Consider the following 24,654-nt stretch of genomic DNA (forward strand, 5'->3'; position numbering starts at 1 on the left):
AGGATATATATCTAACATTCAAATAATTACAAAGTTTCTTTTTAATACATTAAGAAAAACTCTCGTCTTAAACTAATGAATAAACTCATGTAGTAAAAGGAATTAGTAAAAGTCTCTCTTGCTTAGGAATTCATAATTCAAAAACTTTTATGATAGTTGAAAATTAGAATATGAAAGAATTTTTAAACAAATAGATAAAAAAGAGTATATCATAAAAACAATAACGATGACAACAATAATAACGATAATAACAATAACGATAATAACAATGATAACGATGACGACAAAGATAACAATAATGATGACAATGATAAAGATGATGATAATGATAACAACGACAACAACAACAATGACAACGACAACAACAATTGTGACAACAACAATAAAAATGATGACAACAATGATAATTACAATCACTTATGCTATGGAATTCTTTCACTTAGATTTATAATTAGTTGTTAAATAATTTATGAAAAGAATAATCATGTCTTTCATGAGAAATATGAAATTTAAAATTATAAATTTGTGTAAATATTGTTTAACTATTGTGATTTAAATGTGTTAATGTGTTCGATTATAGATTATAGATTATATATATATATATATATATATATATATTTATATACTTTCCTAGCCATGCGACTAATACTATGGTTATAATTAGTGTTTCATTAGTACAAATGACCTTTGTGTTTAAATATTTATAATTTATTGATATAAAACGTAGAGTTATTGAATTTTTTTTGTTTTATTTAATGTTTGAGTGAGATAAATGGAATTTTATTTTAGATTGTAATGTTTCATTTAATGATTAAAATATCAGGTAACTCTTCAGACTTTTTATCTTCCAATTAGATTTACTACAACCTTTGTAAAAAAACTAATTTTAAAATGCAATTTCCAATTTTAAGAGATTCTAAATTGTTTTGTGAATTTAGGTATCACTTGAATGATTTTTAAAAGGACTATTTTTTTTTAAAATCAAACGTTTGTGTACTGATTACTTTTTTATAGCAATTTCTTAAAATTAAAAAAAAATCCGAAACTAAATAGAGAAGACTGAGAGTATCTCAATAATAAATTTTTAAAAAATTCTGCAACGATAAAACATTATTCATTTTGAAATATGAAACAATGAATATAAATTCCATAAAACTAAAGAAAGTTACTATTATAAGAAACTTATTTTAATTTTAAAATTTTTATAATTGTAGAATATACGTTAAATATTTTTTTTATTAATTATGAAGTCTTGTAAGAAACTCGTTAGAAATACTCTAGTTGAAAATGAAACCTTATATTGCAAACACAACTCTTTAAGCACGTTTGTCAGTTATTGAAACAGAATTTAAATGATAGAATATTTTCATCTGAATGTTTACTGCGTGTTCCAGAAATTTTGGAAGTCACTATGATGCAACAATAAGACCAGAGATTATTAGAACCACAGTAGTCACATCTAATAGCTCAACTATTATATTTTGAATGTGAATTCTAGTGTTCATAACATCAAAAGAACAGAGAATGAAAACATGGACCAAGACATGAATAAAAACCAAAAATGAAAGGGAAATTGAAGTAGAAGATTATTTACATTTTGTTGTCACCACTTTTATCTTCTACATCTATGCATCCATACATCCTTCTTGTTCAATTTTTGTATGAAGCTTTTGAGGCATAAAAGAGCATAACATTATCCACTACATAAACCATGATGGTCAGTGTCTTACAAGAGGAATTGTGGATTGTGAAAGACTTACATAATACAGAAAATCCTACACCATTCAGAGAGCTCAAGTTTCAGTTCACCATCAAACCCTCAAGATGACTACATTCTCCAGCAAAACTGTACTGCTATTTCTTAAGTTTAACCAATGTGAGATAGGACCATTTTTTACACAATATTTTCTAATCATAACAAACACATTTTCACCTCTAAATTGTACATCCCCCAAACCATTTATTGAACAATTTTCCTTCATCTTACCAAATGATCAAAGCTACACCTAACTCTGATAAATATTTTCTTTCTGACTTCATCTCGTAACATTAAACAGTCAACAGATAAATCTACACTGTTCATGATTAAAAGATCATATTGCTGACGAATTCCATAGATGTTGTCGTTTCAGTCCTCAAAAAACTTCAGCTTAGATATAATAAGGATAGCTGTAATCTGAATCTGACCTTTACTATGGCCAACAATTGCTGTAATTAAATATTTCTGCTCGAGGAAGTGTTGAACAACAGCTCCCAGGTCTTCAACCTCTGTAGTAGTTACCATACAGTAATGAAACTTCACTTTCCCTAGAAGACAACGACATGAGCTGTTAGCAACAATTACACTTCAAGAAACTCTTAGTATTAGAACAATATGTACACACTATAATTGCTTTTACATTCGTGCTTCTGATAGACTGATTCATTCTTAATATGACTTCATATGTTTCGGTCTTAGTTTAGTTTAGAAATATAAAGCTATGAATGGAAGAAATATATTGTTTGTTATAGGAGATAAAAAGTGAGTATTATGGCAAAGTGCAATTTATGCTACTATTTGGTGCATACGGCTGTAGGAAAATCATGAATCTTTAAGGAGGTTTCCTTGACACAGGTGCTGATTTGGGATAAGATTAGGCATATTGGGAAGCATGTGATCTATTTAAGAGGGTTTCTCCAACATATTATTTGGTTGAAGAGAATGGAGAGAACCATCGGATTGTACCACTACTGAAAATTTCTCCTAAAAAGATAGGAGAATTAAACAAGCAGGAAATGACATTTAAGAAAAATTAACATACAATACATTGATTGCTCCAAATGACAATGAATTCCAAGCCATAAACGCAAATGGTTATGTAGTAATAGAGAGACCATTGGGCACATAATGAAATAAAACTGCCAAAGACCAAGGCAAACAAAGAATAAACAGTGCTTACATCTCATTCTCAAGCATGAAGTGCTGAACATAACAAGAATGAGTACTATACTTAATCACGCATGACCAGTGTCAGTCGTTTCTTTCTTAACGATTTCCAAAAGAAGATTAGCCAAATCCGCTACCAAGACAACGAGATTCCAAAGCATCTAAGCAATTTGCAAATCAATTATTCTCTTTCTAGATCCAAGGATTACCCACCAAACAAAACCTAAATACAGTGTGTCAGGTTCTTTTAGCACTTTTCTCCAATCAAAAATTGAAATTCTATCTCAGTAATCTATGCCAAACATCAACGCAAACCGTTGTTACACAGATTACCAAAGTAAAACTCCAATTCTGAACAGAAAACAACTCCAGAAGCCTCTGCAACTATATCTAAGCCTTGCCCTTATCTACCACCACACCTTCATCAACCAAACCATCAACAGGAGCAAATAACACGAAGCTCCGCTCAAGTCCTGCCATTCATCCATGGGTATTAACAGCCTCCCAAACCAAATTCTTGGGAACCGGCCCAGATCCATCCCTGGCCTGCAACGCTGCCTTTCGCAGTGTCTGAATCGTCAGCACATTGGCCTTCCAAAAGGACACACAATTGTAAGGAAGGTTATGCTTCTTGCAAAGATCCTTAACCAAGGGCGCGATCTTCCTCAGATGGCAGCGCGGGAGCCGGGGAAACAAATGGTGCTCCACCTGAAACTGCAGGCCACCATGAAACCAGTCCATCCACGCAGAACAGCTCACATCAAGAGTCCCATTAGTCTGCTTCTCAAACCAATCATCACCACTTGGAGGACCAAGGTAAACTTTGGAAGAGAAATGGTTTAAGCAGAACTGCACATGCTGAATACCCGTCACAGAAAAGCTTGTCACAACGAACAAAATCCTCTCCCACCAATTAGGCAAGAAGGAGACCAACAAAGGGTACCAAACCCAAAACGCAAGCAACCCTAAAAGCTCAACTCCTCTGTGCTCCACCTTTCTCTTGGAGAACAAAAGGAAAAAAGACTGAGCAAAAAGGTTAATCCTCGCGAAGCACATGACAGGGTAGTAAGTCCAGTGCTGATAACTGACCAAAAACCTAGCGAGGGAATCGAAAATAAGCTTTCTATCGTAGAATCTGGAAGTGAGGGAGTTGAAGAACCTCGAGGAGACGACGAAGAATGGCAGGTGCTGAAGATCGGGGTCGAAGTCGAGGCTGTTGCACGCAATGTGGTGCGCATTGTGGTTCCACTTCCACCAGGCAATGCTGATTCCGGCGAGAACGTTGCCGGAAAGGATCTGCGCGACGCGGTTGAAGCGGCGGTTGAGCATGACGTTGTAGTGGCCCGAGTCATGGCCAATCCAGCCGCTCTGAATCCAGAGGATTCCGATCAAGGCGGCGGAGAGCAGGTGCACGCACGTGCTGTCGGAGAAGACGACGCCGCAGACGCAGAGAGGGAGGAGGGTGAGGATGATGGAGAGCAAGATGAGGGTGGTGTGGCCCTTGCGTTCGAAGAGCTTGAGATCGGAGAGCTTGGAGAGGAGCTGGCGGTAGTCAGAGGAGGCGGGGGAGACGGCGTAGTCGGAGAGGAGGACGCCGGTGGCAAATGTGGGGAGGAGGGCGGCGGCGGAGGGGGGGTGGAAGGCGAGGAAGGCGTCGGTGGCGTCAGTGCCGGCGACGGTGAGAAGCGGGAGAGTGCCGCCTGGGTGGCGGTGGAGCCAGGAGGAGACATCGTAGATTTTGCCGTGGATTGAGATCCAAGCGTCGTGGGGTTTGTTGTGGGTGCGAAGGTCGGAGGAGGAAATGTAGGGTGCGGGAGGGTCCATGATAGAGAGAGCAGAGTGAGTGAATGAAGGAATGAATGAAGGAAGGAAGAGAAGAGCGTGCCGTTTTGTAACAGTCTCTTCTTCGTCGTGTCCCGGCAAGGAAAGTGCGCAAAACCTTTAATTCAATTGAAATCTTCCCTAACGTAAGGTCACCATTTTCACTTCATTTTTTTTTCTTTTAACATTTTCATTTATAAAAATAAATGGTACCATTTTTGTTAGAAAAAAAAAGAACAATGTATAAAATAATAATTAGGATTTGCATAAGTGAAAAAAAAAACATACATCCTATTTTTATTTAATGTTATTTTTCTCAGAAATATCTCTCTAAAAAAGACAACAAATAAAAACTATTGAATACCAAGAATTTAAATTGTTCCTTGTTCGCATTTGATAATACTAATAAAATTTTATGATATTGAGGTATTATTTTTTCTTGAGTTGAATGGTTTTTGAAGGTCATCTTATTGGTTTTCGCTCCTAGTTTATCTTATCATCTGCACTTAATGATTTCTTCTTATCAACTTATAGACCAAATTGTTTTTTTCTAAGAAAATACCAATCGAAGTAGAATCAACTATTTTTGATGTTAAGATGGTTGAACATGACTCTTAGGCCTCTTGTTCGTCATATGAAAGAGATTCAAAACAATTTTGCAAGACTAAATAACAAATTTATAAGTAACCCGTTTGGCAACGACTAATGATTTAGGACTTGCTGCATTAGTTGCATATTTGATACGAGGGAATCTTTCTAAAAGAACATAATTTTCAAAAGGTAATGACTCTTTTTTTTTGGTAGCACATCATTTGATTCATGGACATTCTCCAAATAAGGCATATCAACAAAAATATCATCCTGAGGGATACCCTATATCTTCAACAAATTTCTTAAACTTTTGACCAACAAGAGATCCATCATCCACTTGGCCAACAACAACTTCAACAAAGTTATCAAGATCAATAACAACTCCCTCAACTCCCACCACCCCTGCATTACGAACAAGTGCATAATATATTTGTACCTCTATCGTATAATTTTGTTTCTCTGTGACACCAATCACTTCTTTCTGGTGTGCATCATTAGTTTCTTTGGTCTAGATAGACACAAATTTATATTGCACAACAACAAGTTTGGACAAAATAGTAGGCGCTTTGGTTATGTTAAGGTTATCAGGATGTCGTCTGCACTTAGAAATATCATGCTCTATCATTTTGCATGAAAAGCAAAATGGAGGCAACTTCTCAAATTCAATATTTGCAATAAAAGCAAAACTAGGTATTTCCACCAAAATTTGATTAGGCAAAGCAGATAGCATATCCATATCAATCAACACTATAGCAAAAAAAATCTCTAAATTTTTTTCATTGTGCAGTCATCAAAAGAAATAAGAGTATCAATCTCTCTCGCTATAGAGAAAATTATTTTTGGTTGCCAATATCTATAGAAATATCGTGGATCATGATCCAACATTGAGCTTTGGTAAGCTTCATATAAGATGGCACAAAGTCTTTAGTCTATGCAAAAACTCTCAAGATACCTAGATTGAGATTCCAAGATCCCACTGCTGGGACTCTTCTCATGTCTTCAAGGGAAGAAAAAACAATTTCATAAAACCCTTTTTCCAGAGGAATAACTTTCCAAAATCCTATAGATATTTACGCAAGATCCAACTTTGTGCACATGTTTATATGAGTAAGAAGTTTGTCACATTTGGATGGTACTATTCTTCCATGAAAGTGATTTTTACCGTCTTCAAGACCTGCGAGATACACATCTTCATCAATTTGAACAACAAATATTAAATCTCCCTTGACACAAGGAGAAGGGAACTGTGAAAGTGGAATATCATAGGCATTATTCAAGGCTCGTGAGAAAGTTTTCTTCTGTGCATGAGTCATATAAGATGATTTGGCTTGTGAAAAACATTGGTCCTTAAGACACCCACAAGAAATTTGAGAACTGGAAGAATCAATCCCCATCATAGGGAATTAACACTTCAAGTATGCAACAAACTAACCCGCAAGCAAGAACGTTGGTAGACGAGACACTAATTAGAGGACCAACACTGCAAACCATACTAAAACGAGAAACCCAACACAGCCACACCTCCAAGAAACGACACCACTCCCTAACTGTCTAATATGTCTTATTTATTTCTTGTAAAATTTCTTATATATTTTTTCCATTTCATTCTTCCTAATTATTTTATATTTAATCATTATGTTTTTTTTTCAATTTTTGATTGTTTTAATTTTAAGTGTTAGGTTGAAAAACTTTCCATCAATCTTGAAGACAATGTGAGTCAATTTTTTTAACCAATATTAATTGCAAAATTAATCAAAAAATAAACTTAGTCAATAACATAAAAAAAAAAATCAGTACCAGTTAAAATAATTATTTTAATGTCTCGCGGTTTACATTAGTAAAAAAATAATTTCAACTAATATTGATGGAAAAAAAATCATTTTCTTGGTGAACATCACAACAACAAGAACATTAACCAAAAAAAATTATTATTTCAAGAAACATATACTAAATAAACAATTTTAGTCTCTAAGCATAGAAATTTGTATTACTAATAATACCTTAAACAACAACTAATGCAGAGAGAAAATCCTTTGATTTTAATTAATTTTATATGTGAAGTTATTCACAAATCATAATTAACCCATTCATAAATAATAATTATGTTATTATTATTATTATTATTATTATTATAGTAATCAAAGGACAATAGTAAATTTGTCTCTTATGGAAAAAAATACATATACATGAAGGAAAAATATTGAATTAGGCAAATAGTTATTCTCCTCTCTTAGGAATCTTCCTCTTTTTGTTTTATTTCATTTAACGTTTTAGGAAAGATATTTATTTATTTTGTTTTGTTTTGTTTGCTATTTTACAGTAATGAATATTTTTTTTATTACATTCTTATCTATATTAAAAGAGAATAATAAATAAAATCAAATCTAATATATACGAGATAAGGAATTTATTTGACAAAGGGAACAAGTGTTATGAAATCTAAAATATTAAATGTGTTTTTTAGTTATGTATTAAAACATTATATGCTAAACAAAATAGGATGAAAAAAAAGTAAATGATGAAAATATATTTATTTAATAGCTTCAATGAAAAAATTTCGTTTGATTGAAAATCAACCTAAGAACAAAGGTGATTTTTTGCTATTTTTTATTGAGTGAAATTTTGCCACTTATATAAGTATTCTTTATTATGTAGAGTTACATTATACATTTATTTAAAAGTTATGCTGGCATAAATTTTAAATTAAAATATTATCACGTACTATAAATTAATTAAATTTTTAATAAAAGATGTAATTATTTTTTGGAAAAAGATAAAACTTTAATTAATTTGCACTAACAAATATTATTATATTTCATAATTGAATTTAAATAAAAAAATCAAAATAATAATTTGTCTGTAATTTTGTTATTAAAATAAAATTAGACGTGTATTTCTTATAGATATTGTAACATTTTAAAACCTATATTTTATATATTTTGTTCGTTCCCATTGAATTTGGATCAGCCATTTGATAAGGACACGTTTGGCAGAGTGGGCTCTCTGCAGCTAAGAAAAAGTTCTTTTTCTCCAAAAACCAGACTCAGCCACACACACCACAAATTATCTCAACAAAATGAATAGTTTAGACTTTAGAGAGAGTATGTTGCATTTTGTAATAAATAGTGAATAAATAAATAAATAAAATAAATATTATTGAAGAAAAACTATAACAAAAGAGAAAGTTTTGCATGCAAAGGTCACATGTCTCCATGCAATCCATGTTAATGAAGACTTGTTAATATTATTGGAAATCTAAGTGAAAGTTTGACTTTCAAAAGAAAGTTTATCAAAGAAAATTCAAAATTCACTCATTATCTTAAAATTTTATAATAGAGTGATAGTGATATAATCTTTTATATAAATTTGTTTATGGTTTATTAGTGATGAACACAAATCTATATAATTTTAAAAAAATGTATAATAGGGTAAGAAAATAAATAGTATTGATTTTTGAAAATTGTTATTGGAAGTAAATTTACATAAGTAAGTGATTTGGATTAAAAAATTTCACTTATGTCAAAGTACATGCCAACATGAAACATATTTTTATATAACTTGAAATATGATAGAAAATATAAAGGAATTGCTTTTTTTAGTTGGTAACTCCACGAGGGTAGGTAAATATGTTTAGGGTTTAGGTAAATATGAAAAAAATAGTTTTAAAAAACAAAAATTAGAAAAAATTCCTTTTATATTATTATAGATGTAAACATAGACTTAATTTAAATAATGTTTCAAAGTTACATCAAATATATTATTAAAAACTACAAATGTCAAAATTTGTTAGAAAATACAAATTCATCATGGTTATTGAAACTCTAAAGAGGAAAAAGGTTCTTTATAATTAATATTTAACTAAATATATTAAATGAAATACATAAAAAAATATTAACTATAATAGTTTAATAAAATTTTAAATAATTTGCTCTAAAAATTAAATTAAAAGTTTTTATTTGTTATATCATGTCTATAAAATATTATTGTTCTAACCTCAAGTTTGTTGGAATGATATCACTAGGATCAATCACTACATTCGATGTATTATCTACTTTAGAGTTTTGAATTTTGTCACGATTTTGTCCTTAAAAGGTACCTCAGAATATTAAGGGAGAAATGTGTATTTAAAGTACCTTTGACCTTGACTCCTTAGCAATGTCAGATGATTAGGCATATCGGAACCCCTCAGTTGAGGTTTAATGGAAATGGATTTCCCATAGTCAAGGGTTAAAGAAATGAAAGTTCGTCTTTGGAACCTCATTTCAATCATCACAGACAACGTCAAGTTTATTGAGATGACATTACTAAGATCAATTACCACATCTGAAGTATTGTCCACTTTGGAATTTGAAGTTTATCACAATTTTATCATTAAAATGCGTCTAGGTGTCATTGATCTCGACTCCTAAACAATGTGTGACTATTGGACATACCGAAACAATTATATTAATATAAAATTATTTAGTATTTTTATATTAATAAAAATCAACGTAATTCATAGTTCTTAAAACATATAATATATGAATTATTATGTATCATGTTTTTATTTAATTTTTCTAAATTTTACATAATAATATGTAATTATAATTGAAAGTTGATAAAAGAATTACATTAATACATAATTTACACGGCATAATTTCACCCTTTTTTTTATTATATATTGTGTGAAAATATAAATAATATTCTCACAATATCCGTTAACCAAAGTCGAAAAAGAGAGAAGAAAAAACTTCTTTTATAAATTAATACCGATTTCGTGGGAGGTACATCTTTGATGAGATGCCCCTTTATCTGCAAAAACAATATAAAAAATTTAATGCAAAGTTAAAGTAAAATTATTATATAGTATAAAATTTTGCTTATTTTAAGCACCCACGATGACATCTTAGAAACAAAAAAAGTAGTGATATAAAAATACAAGTAAAAATAGAATGGTAAAAAACAAAGAGTATATCATGTGTGGTTTTAAATTTATAGTTTAAATAACAAAGCCCAAGATTATGACAGACAATAACAAATTGTACAAACTACAACTGTCAAAGGAGAATATCATTAGCTGTAATAACAGGCTGTCCACTTTATAATAATAACACTTTTTTATCATATGAGCTACACTACACTCAAATTTGTTCAAGAGAAAGTGAAATTCATGTGTTCATGATGAAATCATAATTTTTAAATTAATACTTCATTAAGGTTGAGTTAAAACTTTTTTTTTTTACTTTAGTCTTTTACTTGTTTATTTATATTATATTTTATAATAATAATACATTACGGATGAAATCCGATATGAAATATGAATCATCAGTCTAGTCGAGATGTTAATAATGAGTAAAATGCACGCGAAAACAACATACATAATCATGAAACAACGTTAAAAAATAATCGACACAAGTTTTAACGTGGTTCGGTCGTCAACTGCAACCTGCATCTATACGAGCAACTATTAGGTTTTATTTATTTACTGTGACATACAAAATTACAAGTATAATGATATCTTTAAATAGAGATTATAAAGGGAACACAATAATTAAGCTCACTCACTAAAACATAGTGTCTAGTCAATCTAACTCAATTGGTCATGACTTTACACTTAACAGATTAAGTTTTATAATAATGAGTTAAGGTTTCAGTTTAGTTTAGTTGAGATGTTAAGTTTTATAGTAGTAAATTTAGAAATAAGTTTATGACTTATGAAATGTTAAATCTTGGATTTCCAAAAAGTTTGAAGGTTGGAGTGATATGATTGTTAGGGTTTTTGAAGATAAGAATGGAATATAAGATGATGTGAGAAGAGAAGGGTAGATTGGTGGTGGAGAGGGAAGACATAAAAGGGTTGAAGGGCCCTACTACCCTAGAAGTTTGTTGAGTTACAAAGATAGCCCCAAAAAGGTGAATCATGAATGATGCAATGAATGAAGGAAGTATCCAACAAAACCTTTAAGAATATGCCACATGCAGATGCTTCTCCCTACCCAAAATATCTTCATACCTTATATGTGACACTTTCATTGGATGCTTTTCTTTTTGTTTTCTTCTTAGTATCAGTTTCCCTCCATGGAAGCTCTGCAACATTGGATGCTTTAGTTTCAAATACAGTAAATGACAGATTTGTTATCCACCACCAACTCACCAACAATTTTATTCACTTCTTCAAACTGTACAAATTTTCACAGTTCACTTTTGTTATGAGGTTTTATGATTTACTTCTCTCTCATTCATGTATATTTTGATAGTTTAGAATTATTTAACTGCATACATCTCATATATGTTGGATTTAAAGTAAGAAAGAATAATAGGAAAATATCAATTTACAACTTTTCAAAATTACTTAATCTCTTTACTTAGAATCTACATTTTAGGAAAACATTATTTTTTCAACATTGTAATATGATATGCATATTTCACTATATAAAAATCATTAAATAGAAACTAATTTTAAAAACTAAAATAATTAGTTATTATATTAATAAAATTAGAGATTATTTTATAAATTAAAAAATTATTGGTATCTAAAATATTTTTTATTGTTAATAAAAATATATAAATTAGTTTTTAATTAGTATCTAACTATTAACTATCAAAATTTTAGTTACTAACTATTTTATATTCTAAATTAGTTTGTATTAATTTTTCAAAGATTATTTTAAAATTTAAAATACTAATAGTTGAAATTTTGATAATTAATTTAGATACCAATTTAAAAATCATTTTATAATTTTTTATAAATGATAAAAATCACTTTATATACTATTTTCTTTTTCTCTTTGAAATACTATTTAATTTAGTTGATATAATGACTAATTATTTATTATATTTAAATTTAGTTATTATTTAGTAATATTTTCATTTTATCAAATTTAATTTGGTGTTGTAAATAAATATTTTCATTCCTCACATTAATCATGGCTTCTTACCAAATACATCCATTACAAACAAAATAGGGGAAAAGAGTACTTTGGCATATTAGTAGGTTACTCATGCAGAATGTAATTATTTACTTGGAAACAAATAAAGAGTAGAAGATTAAGTTTTGATAAGATTAAGGTATTAAATGTAAACGTGATATTATAAATATTTGTTTAAGTTATATTATTTTGCATTATTTTTAAGATTTTTTTTACAAGTTTTATTTGAATATAACGATTTTATAATATCCTTGTTTTTTTTTATTTATCTTTTAGTGTATACGTAACTCCTATAAGATACAAAAATATTTATTTATATTTTTATGACCTATAGTCTTATTTAAAATTTACATTTATAAATCTTATATTTAAGATCTTTAACTATGACTCATATTATAGATATATTAAGAGAGAATGAAAAGTATTACCATAATCCAAAGTGATCTTTTAACATATTATTATTTATATCCCAATGATTTTTAAGTTGTAAGTCCACTTATGTAATTATCTTAATAACAATACAAATAACAATATTACATAAACATTTATAAAATAAAAAAAGTTGGTCTTTTTAATCAAAATATCAAATTTAAGTTTTATAAATGTTTTATGTGAAGGAGGAAAAACCTCATTAAATGTGACTGTTTAAAGGTATATCTAATGCAAGAGTCATAAGAGAGTTTTAAACTTAAAATTTGAATTTTATAAGAAATATGTATTGAAGCATGTTGACATGACATAAAAGAGTCTTAAATTTAAGATCTCAAACTATAAGAATAAAAAAATATTTTCATCTTACAAAATTTGTCTATGAATTAAAGTGTAAATAAAATAATTATAAAAATATAGGTATCGCTACAAGAAAATCATGAAATAAAAATCAATTTTAGAGACAAAAAATAATTAGTTGCTTAGTGACTAAAGTAGAGACCATTTTAGAGACTAAAATATTGTTTGGTTTCTAAATTAGTTTATATTATTGTTAAATGATTTCTAAATTGATATATAATTAATAACCAAAGTTTTTGTTACCAAATTTAGAATCTAAATAATTGGTAGTTAAAATCTTGGTAGCTAATTAGATACCAATTTAGAAACTATTTAACATAATAGAAACTAATTTAGAAACAATTTTTTTTTAGTTTCTAAAATGTTTCTAACTTAGTTACTATAACTAATTATTTTTTATCTCTAAACTTAGTTTTTATTTCATGATTTTCTTCTAGTGCATTATAATATAAAATCTTCATTGGAAAGTAAAAAATACCTTATGCTATGAATCTTGCATTAGAGATAACCTAAGTTCCACTAGAATGATTATTCATTAACATAAGTGATGGATACTTCACACAACAGGTATGCATAAAAAAATTAAAAATATTTTAAATACCATGGATTAGTATTTAACATTAATTAAAAGGTCATATGGATAATTTTATGCTAGTTACAAACTTATGGAATTCGAATAACCAAGTTTTATGATTGATAATGATAATGTGATGGATCATTAATTGAAATTGAGTTTGAGAGGTTAAGACTAACTAATTAGATTTTTAACTAAAGTAAGTTTTTTCTTTTTTCCCTAAATATGTAAGATTTTTATTTTTGCCTCCATGAGGTTGGAGTTGTATATACATGTGCAATTTTTATATTATTTATATACCCGATTTAAAATTCAAATACTATTATACCTTATATATGTCTAATCAAATTAATTAATTATTCCTTGTAGACATAGAAATAAGTTTAAATAATACTCAGATATGAATTTATTTTTCAGCAACGATCTATAAAAAACATAAGCCTCACAAAATTTCCTTCAATGAATTTCTTGTTAATATCATCTACATATTAAAATAAATAAAGAATAATTGAGAAATAAATAGTAAACAATTATAAGAAATTGGACAGTGAAATAAATAAAAAGAAAAAACAAGACAAGACTTGAATGGCTGAGGATTATCTCACCCTTATCCACAGTTCAGTATCCTCACAAAACTATCTCCCATGTTTATGTTTCATCCATTCAAATTTGCCTATTTTTATTTATTTATCAATTTAAAGTTATGACAATTAAAAATATAATTAATATTCTTTTATAATATTTTAATTTATTTTTTTTACTATGATGTTTTTCTCTCTGATTAATTTAACTTTAATATACTTTCTACCTTTGTTTCTCTTACACTCAGAATATATGTATAAAATGTATAAAATTTAACTAAATAGGAGGATAAAATTGAAAATTATAAAATATCATCTCGAACTTTTAAGAGAACTAAAAAAATATAAGGATATTTACTTGATAAAGATTAATAAACAAAATGAAGATATGTTTAAATTAGAAATAAAATTCAAAGAAAGTAAAAAAAAGAATGAATCATAGGCATGGTTATCAAACTCGCAAGTCAACTCGCTGACTCGTACGAGTTTACGTGTCCATTTGACCTTATCGAGTTAACTCGGTAGTAGACTCGTTTTTTGGGTAAAATCGGTAAACTCGGTGCAAACTCGGTGAAATCGGAGTGGACTTGTAACTCTGGTCCGAGTTGACGAGTCCAACTGGGTTTTTCCTTAGAAAAACCCAAAACAATGTCGTTCTAAATGGGGAAATTAGGGTTTCGTGTTTCATTTTTTTTTGCGTCTTCTGTGGACTGCATCTTCTTCTGTGGAGTGCGACGGTCGAGTGGAGTGTTTGCAGGTTGTAAGTGGTTCGTGTGGTGGTTGCGATGGTCGCGTGTTGCGGTGGTCGCAGGTTGCAGGTTGAGAGTAGACTCTTACGAGTCTACAAGTCGATCCTACGAGTCGAGTCTACGTAGACTCGCGAGTTTGACAACCTTGGTCATACGAAAAAAGTTAAAAATATTTTTTAATTAATTAAAATAACGAAAAAGTGAACTCATGAGATATTTCTTATTATTGTTCGATGCAATCATTTTTCTAATTTTTCATGAAAAGCAAAAAAAAATGTAATAAAACAAACATGTCACCTTTTAGAATAGTCTTTTACTTCTTGCACCCCTTTTCGAAGATGCACCCTTTCAATTTTCAAAATGACTATTTTACTCTTATTTAAAATGACTTTATTTTAGAAATTTAACGCATTCTCCAAAACAAATTTTTTATAGGAAAAGATTTTCACAACAAGATTATGAAAAAAGATGGCAGTAAGAACTTCAAAAAGAAGTTAACACTCATGAAACTTATCCTTTTGGAAGACTGTAACCAAAGATAAACACCAACAATGGAAATTTCGATGCATTTATGGATCAAATTCCAGAAGCTTTGTATCTTTCAAGAAGACAGACCAAAGTGGACCACCAGTCTCCCCACTACCTGTCCATTTCGTAACAGTGGGAATGAGCTTCCATCACATTCCCTTGCTTATTCCATCCCCATCCAAACAAAACATACATTTTTGAAGGCTGAAGAAGCATTCCACAAACCTGTACCATAGTTGCACTTTTATAGTCTTTTGGGAAGTATGATACTGGGTTGTGTTCATGGTTTATCCCAAAAGTGTAGAGGTAATGAAAGGAAAGAATTATGGTTGGCATACAATAAATGTGCATAATGTTATGGCCACAAGTAAATCTGTACTCAGCAGTATGTAGTCTGTAATCTGTTATTACAAACGTAGTAGTCAACCCCAAGACCAATTTTTGGGTAGATGCCCTTTAATTCAGTAAGCAGTGCTTCATGTAACCCACAAGACAAGTCAGGTTCTTGCTTATTATTCATTTCACCACTCACCTGTAGTACTTGTAAGAGCATAAGCTTCTATCATCAGTGATAAGAGAGCAGCATACATTGGCAATCTGCAACCTGGCATGTGCCTTTAATGATGTGACAATACTTGTTATATGTGTGTATCTATTGAGATCCAGAAATGAGAAACTTGTGTATCTATTGGCTGGCAGGTAGGCAAGAATTGGGATGTCAGAAATGGGACGAGGTTTGACCATCTTTCTCATTAATCTATTTATCAAGAATGTGTCTTCATTTGCAAGATAAATTGTTTGAAGAGAAGTACTGGATCCCCATATTTGCAAGAACTAAAACCGGGAATGAATCTTTGCCTGCTTAGATGTATCTTTGTATTTATCGGCATGAGTCTTGATGAATTCCAAAACTATGCTGCTCAACTTATCTTGATGAGAAGAACACTCATGATCAGCTCCTTCTAGGATGCACAGTTCATGATTAGATATGAATTTATCGAACTCTAAAGCATCTTCTGCAGGTACAGTTTCATCCATGGATCCATGAATTGTCAACACTCTGTCTCAACATTGATAAATGATTAAAAATTATAACACTTAAACATCAGAAGAGACTAATTTTGTGACATTTTCAATGATGCTTGTTGTTAGATAAAATCACAAACCCTACCGGCAATCTCCGGGAATCAATAAGCAGTCAAGATGGGTTATAGTAGATAGGCGGTCCATCAAACTTTCTTCAGTAACACGATACATAATCTTCCCTATCATAAGAAAAGGAAAAAGTGAATCAGACTGAGTACATGGACAACATTTAAACTACAAGTATTGGTCAAAGACACCATTTTAAGTAAGCTTCAGAAGCCACAATGATTCAACATCAAGTGGAAACCATAAGGGCTGATGACCATGGAATCAAATACAGCACATTAATGAAAAAATGTGATTCCAAAAGCTACGACTAGAGATTATTAGAATCACAGGAGCAGCTACGTCTAAAAGCTCAACACTTTCCTTTTTAATGTAAACTGAAAAGTGTTCATGACAACAAAAAAATAAAGAAGCATGAATAAAATTGACTAAGAGATGACCCCCCCCCCCCACAAATGATAAACAAATAGAACTCGGAGATTATTTACATCATGTTCTTCACCTCTTTTATTTTTTACATCTATATATCCATCTTGCTTGATCTTTTGCATAAATCTTTTGCCCAAACGACCTTCCATGCCTCTCACTAGATTGAACCGACCAGATATATTGACAACAATATGAATATCCTTATATTTTGAGGCATAAAAGAGCACCACATTACCCCCTGCAGAAACCATTATAGTCAGTGACTTAACAAAAGAAATAGAGAATTGTGAAAGACTTGTACAGAAAATTCTTTAACATTCAAACTCTACAGAAAACTACATTCTCCATTCGAACTGTACAACTGTACAACCTCAATTGAACTCAACTGATCAAGACACAAGCTTTGTGTTCAACTGAGGTTCAGATGATTTTAACTGAAAACCAAATGTTATATATCTTCAGTTTAACCAATGTGAACTAAGTCCATGTTGTATACAATATTTTCTAATCTTTAAACATTTTCATATCTAAATAGTACATCTCCAAAAGCACTTTTTGGACAATTTTCCTTCATCTTGCTAATAGATCAAAAAGCTACACCTAACTCGGATAACTATTTTCTTTTCATAACTTCCTTCTTGTAACATTAAACAATCAACACTTAAAGATATATCTGCACTTTTATGATTAAAAGAAGATCAAGAAGATCATATTACTACCTGAACAATGTCATCATTTGTTTTCTCCACGGAAATGAAACACCAAATAAAAATTAAAACCTTTTTCTCTCTGCATATTCCATGATCTCAGTAGACAGTTTAAAAAATCACCTCGAATAATTATCTTTTTCTGTAAGGCCTACAATTTTACATCTATTCTATGCATGAAAGAAACAATTCTGAAAAAACTGGAGAAAACAATTTCAAACTGCCACTGAAGAATTCCATATACGTTGTCTGTTCAGTCTACTGATAACTTCAGTTACATATAATAAGGATAATTGTAATATGACCTTTACTGTGACCAACAATTGCTGTAATTACATATTTCTGCTCACGGAAGTGTTGAACTACAGCTCGCAGATCTTCAACCTCTCTGTAGTAGTTACCATACTGAAATGAACCTTCACTTTCCCTAGAAGACAATGACATGAGTTGTTAGCAAACGTAATTACAATTCAATAAACTATTTTTCTTTAGTATTAGAATTAGAAGAATATGTACACAGTACACCCTAAGGTTACTTACAAGGTAGAATTTCTTTTACACTCATGTTTATAATAGACTGATTCCTTTTGAATGTAGCTTCACAAGTTTTCTGTTTATTTTAGAAAAAAAAATAGAGACATGAGAGGAAGAAGATATACTGTTCGTGTTTTTTTTTTTAATCAGCAATGGCACAAGAAGTGCCTAAGACAACTGCGTACAGAGAACAGAAGGGCATGAAAGGACAAAATCTGTAACCTAAACCAAAAAACTGCATATGACAACAGAAACATACGGCGAACAGAAACATAAGGCACTCGGTTGGAAAGCATTTGTGTTGCTTTATTGTAGTTTACCTTTGTTTCATTTATGTATTTTATTTTACGACTGATGGGAAAGCGTTTATGTAACAGAATATTATGGCTGATGGCAAAGTGCAATCTTTAAGGAGGTTTCTCTGACACAGTAGGTGGGATAAGATTAGGCATATTTGGCAAGCATTTGATCTGTTTAAGAAGGTTTATTTAAGAAATTATTAGGTTGCAGGGAATGGAGAAGAAGGGAGAGAAAACTAGAGGACCAGAATCAGTCCCCTATAACATTGAAGAGATTATGTTTTCCCTCCCCTCCGCACCCTCCTCTGAACCAGTACATACTAGAAAGGTATTTGTTGAGAAATTTGGCAGCTCAGTTCCATTGAAGATTTATTTTTGTCTCTCTTGTTTGTGTTTGTTAGAGATGTAATAACTAATAAAGCATGCATGAACCTTATCTAACTGCTTAAGCTTTTAGGGGAGATGATCTATGACAGTATTATGCATTGTAGTCAAGGAGGATTCCTTATCCTCCCAATTCATTGCAAGCTTCTTCTCTTTACATTATAGACTTTCTTCTTTTACAAAAAAGAGAATTCCAAGATTCATATTCCTATAGACATGCCCAAAAGTTTTAAAATTTACTGAATATTCTGCATCATGAAGACAAAGAAAAGGAGTGCTAACAACACACTTTCAAATACACTTTAAATTTGAAACGATACACAAAAGAAAGTTAGAGATTCCCAGTAAAATTTAACCCATAATTCAGAGTGTTATCATAGGATAATACTGTTAGCATTTCTCTTAAAAAATTAAAATAACTAAATAGACAACATAAACAAACAAATCAACCCCCCTCCTCAAATGATTATAATCCTTAAATAAATTGAAATTAAGTAGTTTATGGTTCATTTTCCTTTGCTGAGTAGCTTACCCATTTCCCGCAAAGTCAAAGCGGAAAGCACTGATTCCATCTTTTTCTAGAGCAGCAGCAAGATTCACCATGGGAATCCTTTCCTACAGATAAAACCATTCGACCATTTAGTTCAAACTCCAAAGCTACCAGTGTCACTAAATGTACAATGATGAAAAATTAAGGTCAAGTTTTCCTAAACTTCTTCCTAATAGTTCCAGGAAAAGAAAATTTCTTCATAAAGATAAAATTTGCTTATATACAAAATATTAATATTTTTTGTTTCTTTTCAGAATCTCCTCTATTCAATTCATTCTCTTCTACAGATAAAACCATTCGATCCTTTAGTTCAAACTTCAAAGCTACCAGTTTCACTAAATATACTATGATGAAAAATGAAGGTCAAGTTTCCCTAAACTTTTTCCTAACAGTTCCAGGAAAAGAAAACTTCTTCATAAAGATAAAATTTTCTTATGTATAAAATATTAATAAAAATATTACTTTTTTCAAAACCTCCTCTATTCAATCCATTCTCTTCTCCTAACTTATGGAAAAGTATTTTATACAAAATACCATGATTAGATAAAAGTTGGAATAGTTCCACAGTACTTTCTCCTCTAAAACCAATTTTGTAACTTAAAACTAAACATGCACGAAGTTTAGTAAGGAAAAAATTGGGATTTTTTTCCCACTAAATATGTGAAGAAGAACAACCTTGGAAGATTGGAAGCCATGACACACGATAACAAGCCAATCTGAAGCCGAATTATGCAAGATCCCCACGAGATTCTCGCCATGGTTGTTTCGTATGGTAACTCTTCTTTCAGCACCACGATCGCTCATATTACCAGGGTAAATATATGATATTTACCGTGACGAATCAGCCAATAAGATCTCGTAGCGTCTCGCGAGATAATTTTCCGATTCCGCGATTTTGTGATGAAAGATTGGGCGAATAATAGAGATTAGGGCAAAGTGCAACTCTGCGAGCACACCCTAATTTGATGAACCACGACCAAGTTGGGTATTTGAAAATCATTCTTAAAAAAAACATTATTTGAAGGATTTGTGTTTTCATATAAAATAAAACTTAGTCACTAATTTTAAAATAAAATATGTAATAAATAATTTTGTGATTCAATGTCTTAAATTTTTATAAATCAAACATATATAAAGAAAATATATTATGATATAACCTTTTTCATTGTAATTTATATTAAATAATTTTACTCATTAATAAATAAAAATAATTTATTTATTTAAGAAAATAATAATTAAATAAAATTTTATTTTAAAATAACTAAATAAAATTTAAAAAAATAAAAAATACATTATTTTTTAATACTATTTTTTTTTGTAAAATTAATATATTTTAATTTTCTTAAACAAAATTATATATGTGTATGTTAATGTAATAAAAATGTAAATACAAAAAGCTTCGTGTTTTCATTAGTATCTATGAAGTGAATGTTTTTATATTATTAACTATTACATGTACTATAATCACATATGTAAATATAATTGAAATTCTCTTTTAAAACGAAATTGCCTAGTAATTAAATTGTTATTTATTACATGGAGGAATGAGAAAGACAAATATTTATGATAACTAACAAAATATTAATTTATATATAAAGTAATTTATAAACATGTTATCATATAACTTCACTAAATTTATTTTTCAAACTATGCATAATATAATTTTAAATTATGAATGTTGATATAATTATATTTTGTATAGTTCTATCCTAAAAATGCCTAACAAACAAATTTATTGAAACAAATATAAATAACAAAATTCTATGATCCAACAAATCTGGGAACAAAATAACCATTAGCGTTTATATTCTCGTTATGTTGTCATTTTTTAAATTATAAAAATAAGTCCTAGCAATTTATTATTGCAATATTTTTTTTTTCAATTTTATTTTACTATTTTGAATATTTAAACTTTGATATCTCTTTTCTAAAAAATAAGTAAAAAAAAAATTCTCATGTGAAATTGACATAATATATAGAATTAAATACTTTATTTGACCACGTATTTTTACACAAAATTGATTTTCATTGCAAGTTCCTAAATACTTCTAATAAAAAACTATTAGAATAAGTTTTTATTAGTTTTTTTTAGATGCTAAACGGATTTCAAATATAAACTAGGATATTATAAGATGAACATAACAACCTTTTACATGCATAAGTTTAATGCAATTAAATTTAAAAAGGTACAAAGCAAATTGACCTTAAAGGAAAATTGAAGACGGTAATGTGTTGTAATGTCTCTTCTGATAAAGACCACGTGAGAGAGTCCCAGATTGAGTAGGAGACACCTGATAATCTATTAATTTTTTCATTGTACACTACAAACAATGAAAAAAGTAAATGCGTATACTTTTATGCCAACTACAATCCGAGGTGAATGAGCTGAGTTCCTCCATGTGAAGAAAAACCTGAAAAAATTACTATAAGAACATTTTCAATCTAGTCGTACAAGTTATGTTTGCTGATCTAGCATCTTGTTCTGCTAAGATCCCACTGGAGCACCTTTAGCCTTGGCGGCAGCCGCAGTAGCTGTGGCTGCAGCTGTGGCAGCGGCGGCTGCAGCGGCAGCAGCAGCAGATGCCGGGTTGGTGGATGGTGGAGGCACTGTGTTGGATTGTGAACTGCTCTGAGCTTCAACTGTTTGAGGCTGCTGCTGCATCTGAGTTCTAACTTCGGCAAGCAATGTCTTTATCTGAGTTCCTGTGAGGGTCTCGTGCTCCAAAAGAGCATGTGCAAGTGCATGTAGCTCCTTGTTGTGAGTGGTGAGAATGGTTTTTGCATTGTTGTAAGCCCTCTCCAGGAATTGCTTCACCTCTTTCTCAATGAGAAGCCTTGTCTCTGAGCTCATGCTCCTCCCATCATCTTTGTAATCGTGTGTGACTAGTCCAACTTCACTGCCCATGCCATATTTGGTAACCATCACCCTTGCCAAACTAGTTGCTTGCTTGAGATCTGAGGATGCACCAGAAGTGACTTCATTTTCTCCAAAAATTAGCTCTTCGGCTACCCGGCCTCCCATGCAAACATCAAGCCTGGCAAGCATCTGTTTACGGGAACTGCTGGTCTCGTCGGCATCCGGCAATTGCATTACCATGCCAAGAGCCATACCGCGGGGAACTATAGTTGCTTTGTGAACAGGGAGGGCCCCATCAGTATGAATGGCAACAAGGGCATGACCACCCTCATGGAAAGCAGTCAACTTTCGTTGCTCCGGAGATACGACAGCTGACTTGCGTTCACTGCCCATTAGCATCTTGTCTTTTGCATGCTCTAAATCAGCCATGGTCACAGCTTTGGCACCATCCATTGCAGCCTTGATAGCAGCCATGTTAATCAAGTTTGCAAGGTCAGCACCAGAGAACCCAGGTGTTCCTCGAGCAATGATCATTAGATCAACATCATCAGCCTTCAAAACCTGTATTTGATTTGAGATAAAAATCCAGTAAAACAAGTATGGGTAATGCCAATCATAGTTATACAAGTAATGGATATAATAAATGTCTCGTACACGAGCATCCAACTGATAGCCAATAAAATCCGCAAAAGAAAGCATAAAACAGCAATGTTTAGTACCAATATAATCAGAGCACTAAAAAGGAATCATGCCGTCTATTCCAATCTACCAAATAAGATTCATGCTGATAAGGGATCTCAAACCACCCAAAAAGGACCAATTATTTGGAAATCCTATTCTATGAAATATAGGCCTTAGTTTCAATAATTACACCAAAAACTGCACTGTTAGGACTTAGTTTTAATAATTTACATTTGATTTAATAGTTTCTGCAGGGAATATATGTGGTTGTGTTTATATTTGCGTCTGTTTTTTTTTATTTTTTTTGGGGGGAGGGGAGGAGGGCAGAAAGTTGTCAGGTTTGGTAATTTTCTTGACGGATAACCTCTCTAGAATTCCTGAGCTCCGGAACAGCAAGAAAATCCTATAATTTGTGTAACCTTGTGTGATTTAATCATAATTTTATGCTTTTCAACTCGGTGTTCTATCATGTTAAAGGAGGGAATTCTTGTAACCAGCAAAATGTAAAATCACTATATATGTAACCGAGGCTGGATAACTAGAAGGAGAAATTAGAATGGCTATAAGCCAGACTTGTGTAGGGGTAGTGTGGATGAGAGAAATTGGCAAAAATGGACGAGCATATAGGGCAGGTGAAGGCAAATTCTGAGAAGATTATGTTTGAGATAAGAAAACTAATGGGTGAGCCACAATGTGAAGATGAGCAAGGCAGTTCGTCACACTGAGAAGGGAAATGATCATGCTCAAGCAACCCTGATATGGATGAGTATCAATCAAATTGCTGTTATGGTGGAGCCGCCATCATGTGACAGAGATGATCCTATTGGGTGGATTACTAAGGGCAGGAATTTATTTTGAAGTTCAAATATCGGATTGGGTGGAGAAGTGAAACTATATTAGATTAGAATGGGTTAAATATCGGATGGTAGAAGTTGATAGCGAAATGGTGATATGTTTGGGGGGCAATAATATAAAAATACTTTCCAAAAACTGACTGAAATTAAACAAGAGGACTGTGTGGAAGAATTTATGGAATAACTTGAGTTTTTCTCATCACAAGTTCAGCGTTTACCCAAAGGAACAATATTTTGGATTATCTATTGGGTGGTTTACAAGCTGAAATAAGCATTAGATGCAACTCTTCAACCCAAAACGAAAATTCAAGCCATGCTGCTCGCACGCATCTAGTGGTAGAAAAAATACATTTATGTATACTACAAGGTGTGCAGGTTGGAGTGAGAAAATAGGGTCTTCCAGCACTGTATCAAGGTCATCAAAGTGGCTGTTTGACTCATGACGTGACGAAATGCAGGATCAATAAATAATATAAGTAGGCGTCCACAGTCTGATATGCAAGGCAAAATCGTTTCAGTCTAGGGCTAAACATAACAAGTACAATCTGGCAAAAATAAAGGACTCTTCATCAGTGGCTTCCTCAGCAACATGAACATAGGTTAAACAGAAAAATCTAGCAGAAAATTTGGCATACCAATAGCTGGTGGAAAGAAAGACTAGAAGATTATGTCTTGGAATTTAGATGGAAATGCTGGTGACCTAACAAAAAATCTAGGATAAACTTTGGTCCTGGTAAGAG

At 31.2% G+C, this 24,654-nt stretch overlaps 3 protein-coding genes across 4 annotated transcripts in view; all 3 read right to left on the reverse strand.

Moving 5' to 3' along the window:
- Positions 1–2,781: 2,781 nt before the first annotated feature.
- Positions 2,782–4,912, reverse strand: LOC137816638 (delta(8)-fatty-acid desaturase 2-like). The gene has a single exon (XM_068619866.1). It carries the CDS (start codon positions 4,748–4,750, stop codon positions 3,407–3,409), a length of 1,344 nt encoding a protein of 447 aa, XP_068475967.1. The 5' UTR covers positions 4,751–4,912; the 3' UTR covers positions 2,782–3,406.
- A 10,566-nt stretch (positions 4,913–15,478) lies between these two features.
- Positions 15,479–20,535, reverse strand: LOC137816644 (uncharacterized). The gene is made up of 6 exons (XM_068619876.1): positions 20,198–20,535; positions 19,505–19,587; positions 18,061–18,182; positions 17,122–17,286; positions 16,639–16,732; positions 15,479–16,527 (listed from the first exon to the last, which is right to left on the reverse strand). The coding sequence occupies exons 1-6, from the start codon at positions 20,324–20,326 to the stop codon at positions 16,302–16,304; spliced, it is 819 nt and encodes a 272-aa protein (XP_068475977.1). The 5' UTR covers positions 20,327–20,535; the 3' UTR covers positions 15,479–16,301.
- A 1,217-nt stretch (positions 20,536–21,752) lies between these two features.
- LOC137816645 (ATP-dependent zinc metalloprotease FTSH 4, mitochondrial) overlaps positions 21,753–24,654 on the reverse strand; it is a 56,356-nt gene continuing 53,454 nt past the window's right edge. For both annotated transcript variants that reach the window (XM_068619878.1, XM_068619877.1), the window contains one exon: positions 21,753–22,940. In XM_068619878.1, the coding sequence (XP_068475979.1) occupies positions 22,008–22,940 (933 nt within the window). In that variant the 3' untranslated portion in view covers positions 21,753–22,007. The remainder of the gene's footprint in view (positions 22,941–24,654) is intronic.

This window comes from Phaseolus vulgaris, chromosome 1 (genome assembly GCF_000499845.2).
Source record: "Phaseolus vulgaris cultivar G19833 chromosome 1, P. vulgaris v2.0, whole genome shotgun sequence".
Taxonomy (NCBI): Eukaryota; Viridiplantae; Streptophyta; class Magnoliopsida; order Fabales; family Fabaceae; genus Phaseolus; species Phaseolus vulgaris.

What these genes read in the sequence shown, in the direction of transcription:
- LOC137816644 (XM_068619876.1), bottom strand. Translation starts at nt 20,326, where the DNA reads ATGAGCGATCGTGGTGCTGAAAGAAGAGTTACCATACGAAACAACCAT. An exon ending in TTTGACTTTGCGGGAAATGG is followed by an intron (nt 18,183 to 19,504) that starts GTAAGCTACTCA and finishes ATTGTCTTCTAG; the next exon opens with GGAAAGTGAAGGTTCATTTC. An exon ending in AGATGTAAAAAATAAAAGAG is followed by an intron (nt 16,733 to 17,121) that starts GTGAAGAACATG and finishes TTCTTATGATAG; the next exon opens with GGAAGATTATGTATCGTGTT.
- LOC137816638 (XM_068619866.1), bottom strand. Translation starts at nt 4,750, where the DNA reads ATGGACCCTCCCGCACCCTACATTTCCTCCTCCGACCTTCGCACCCAC.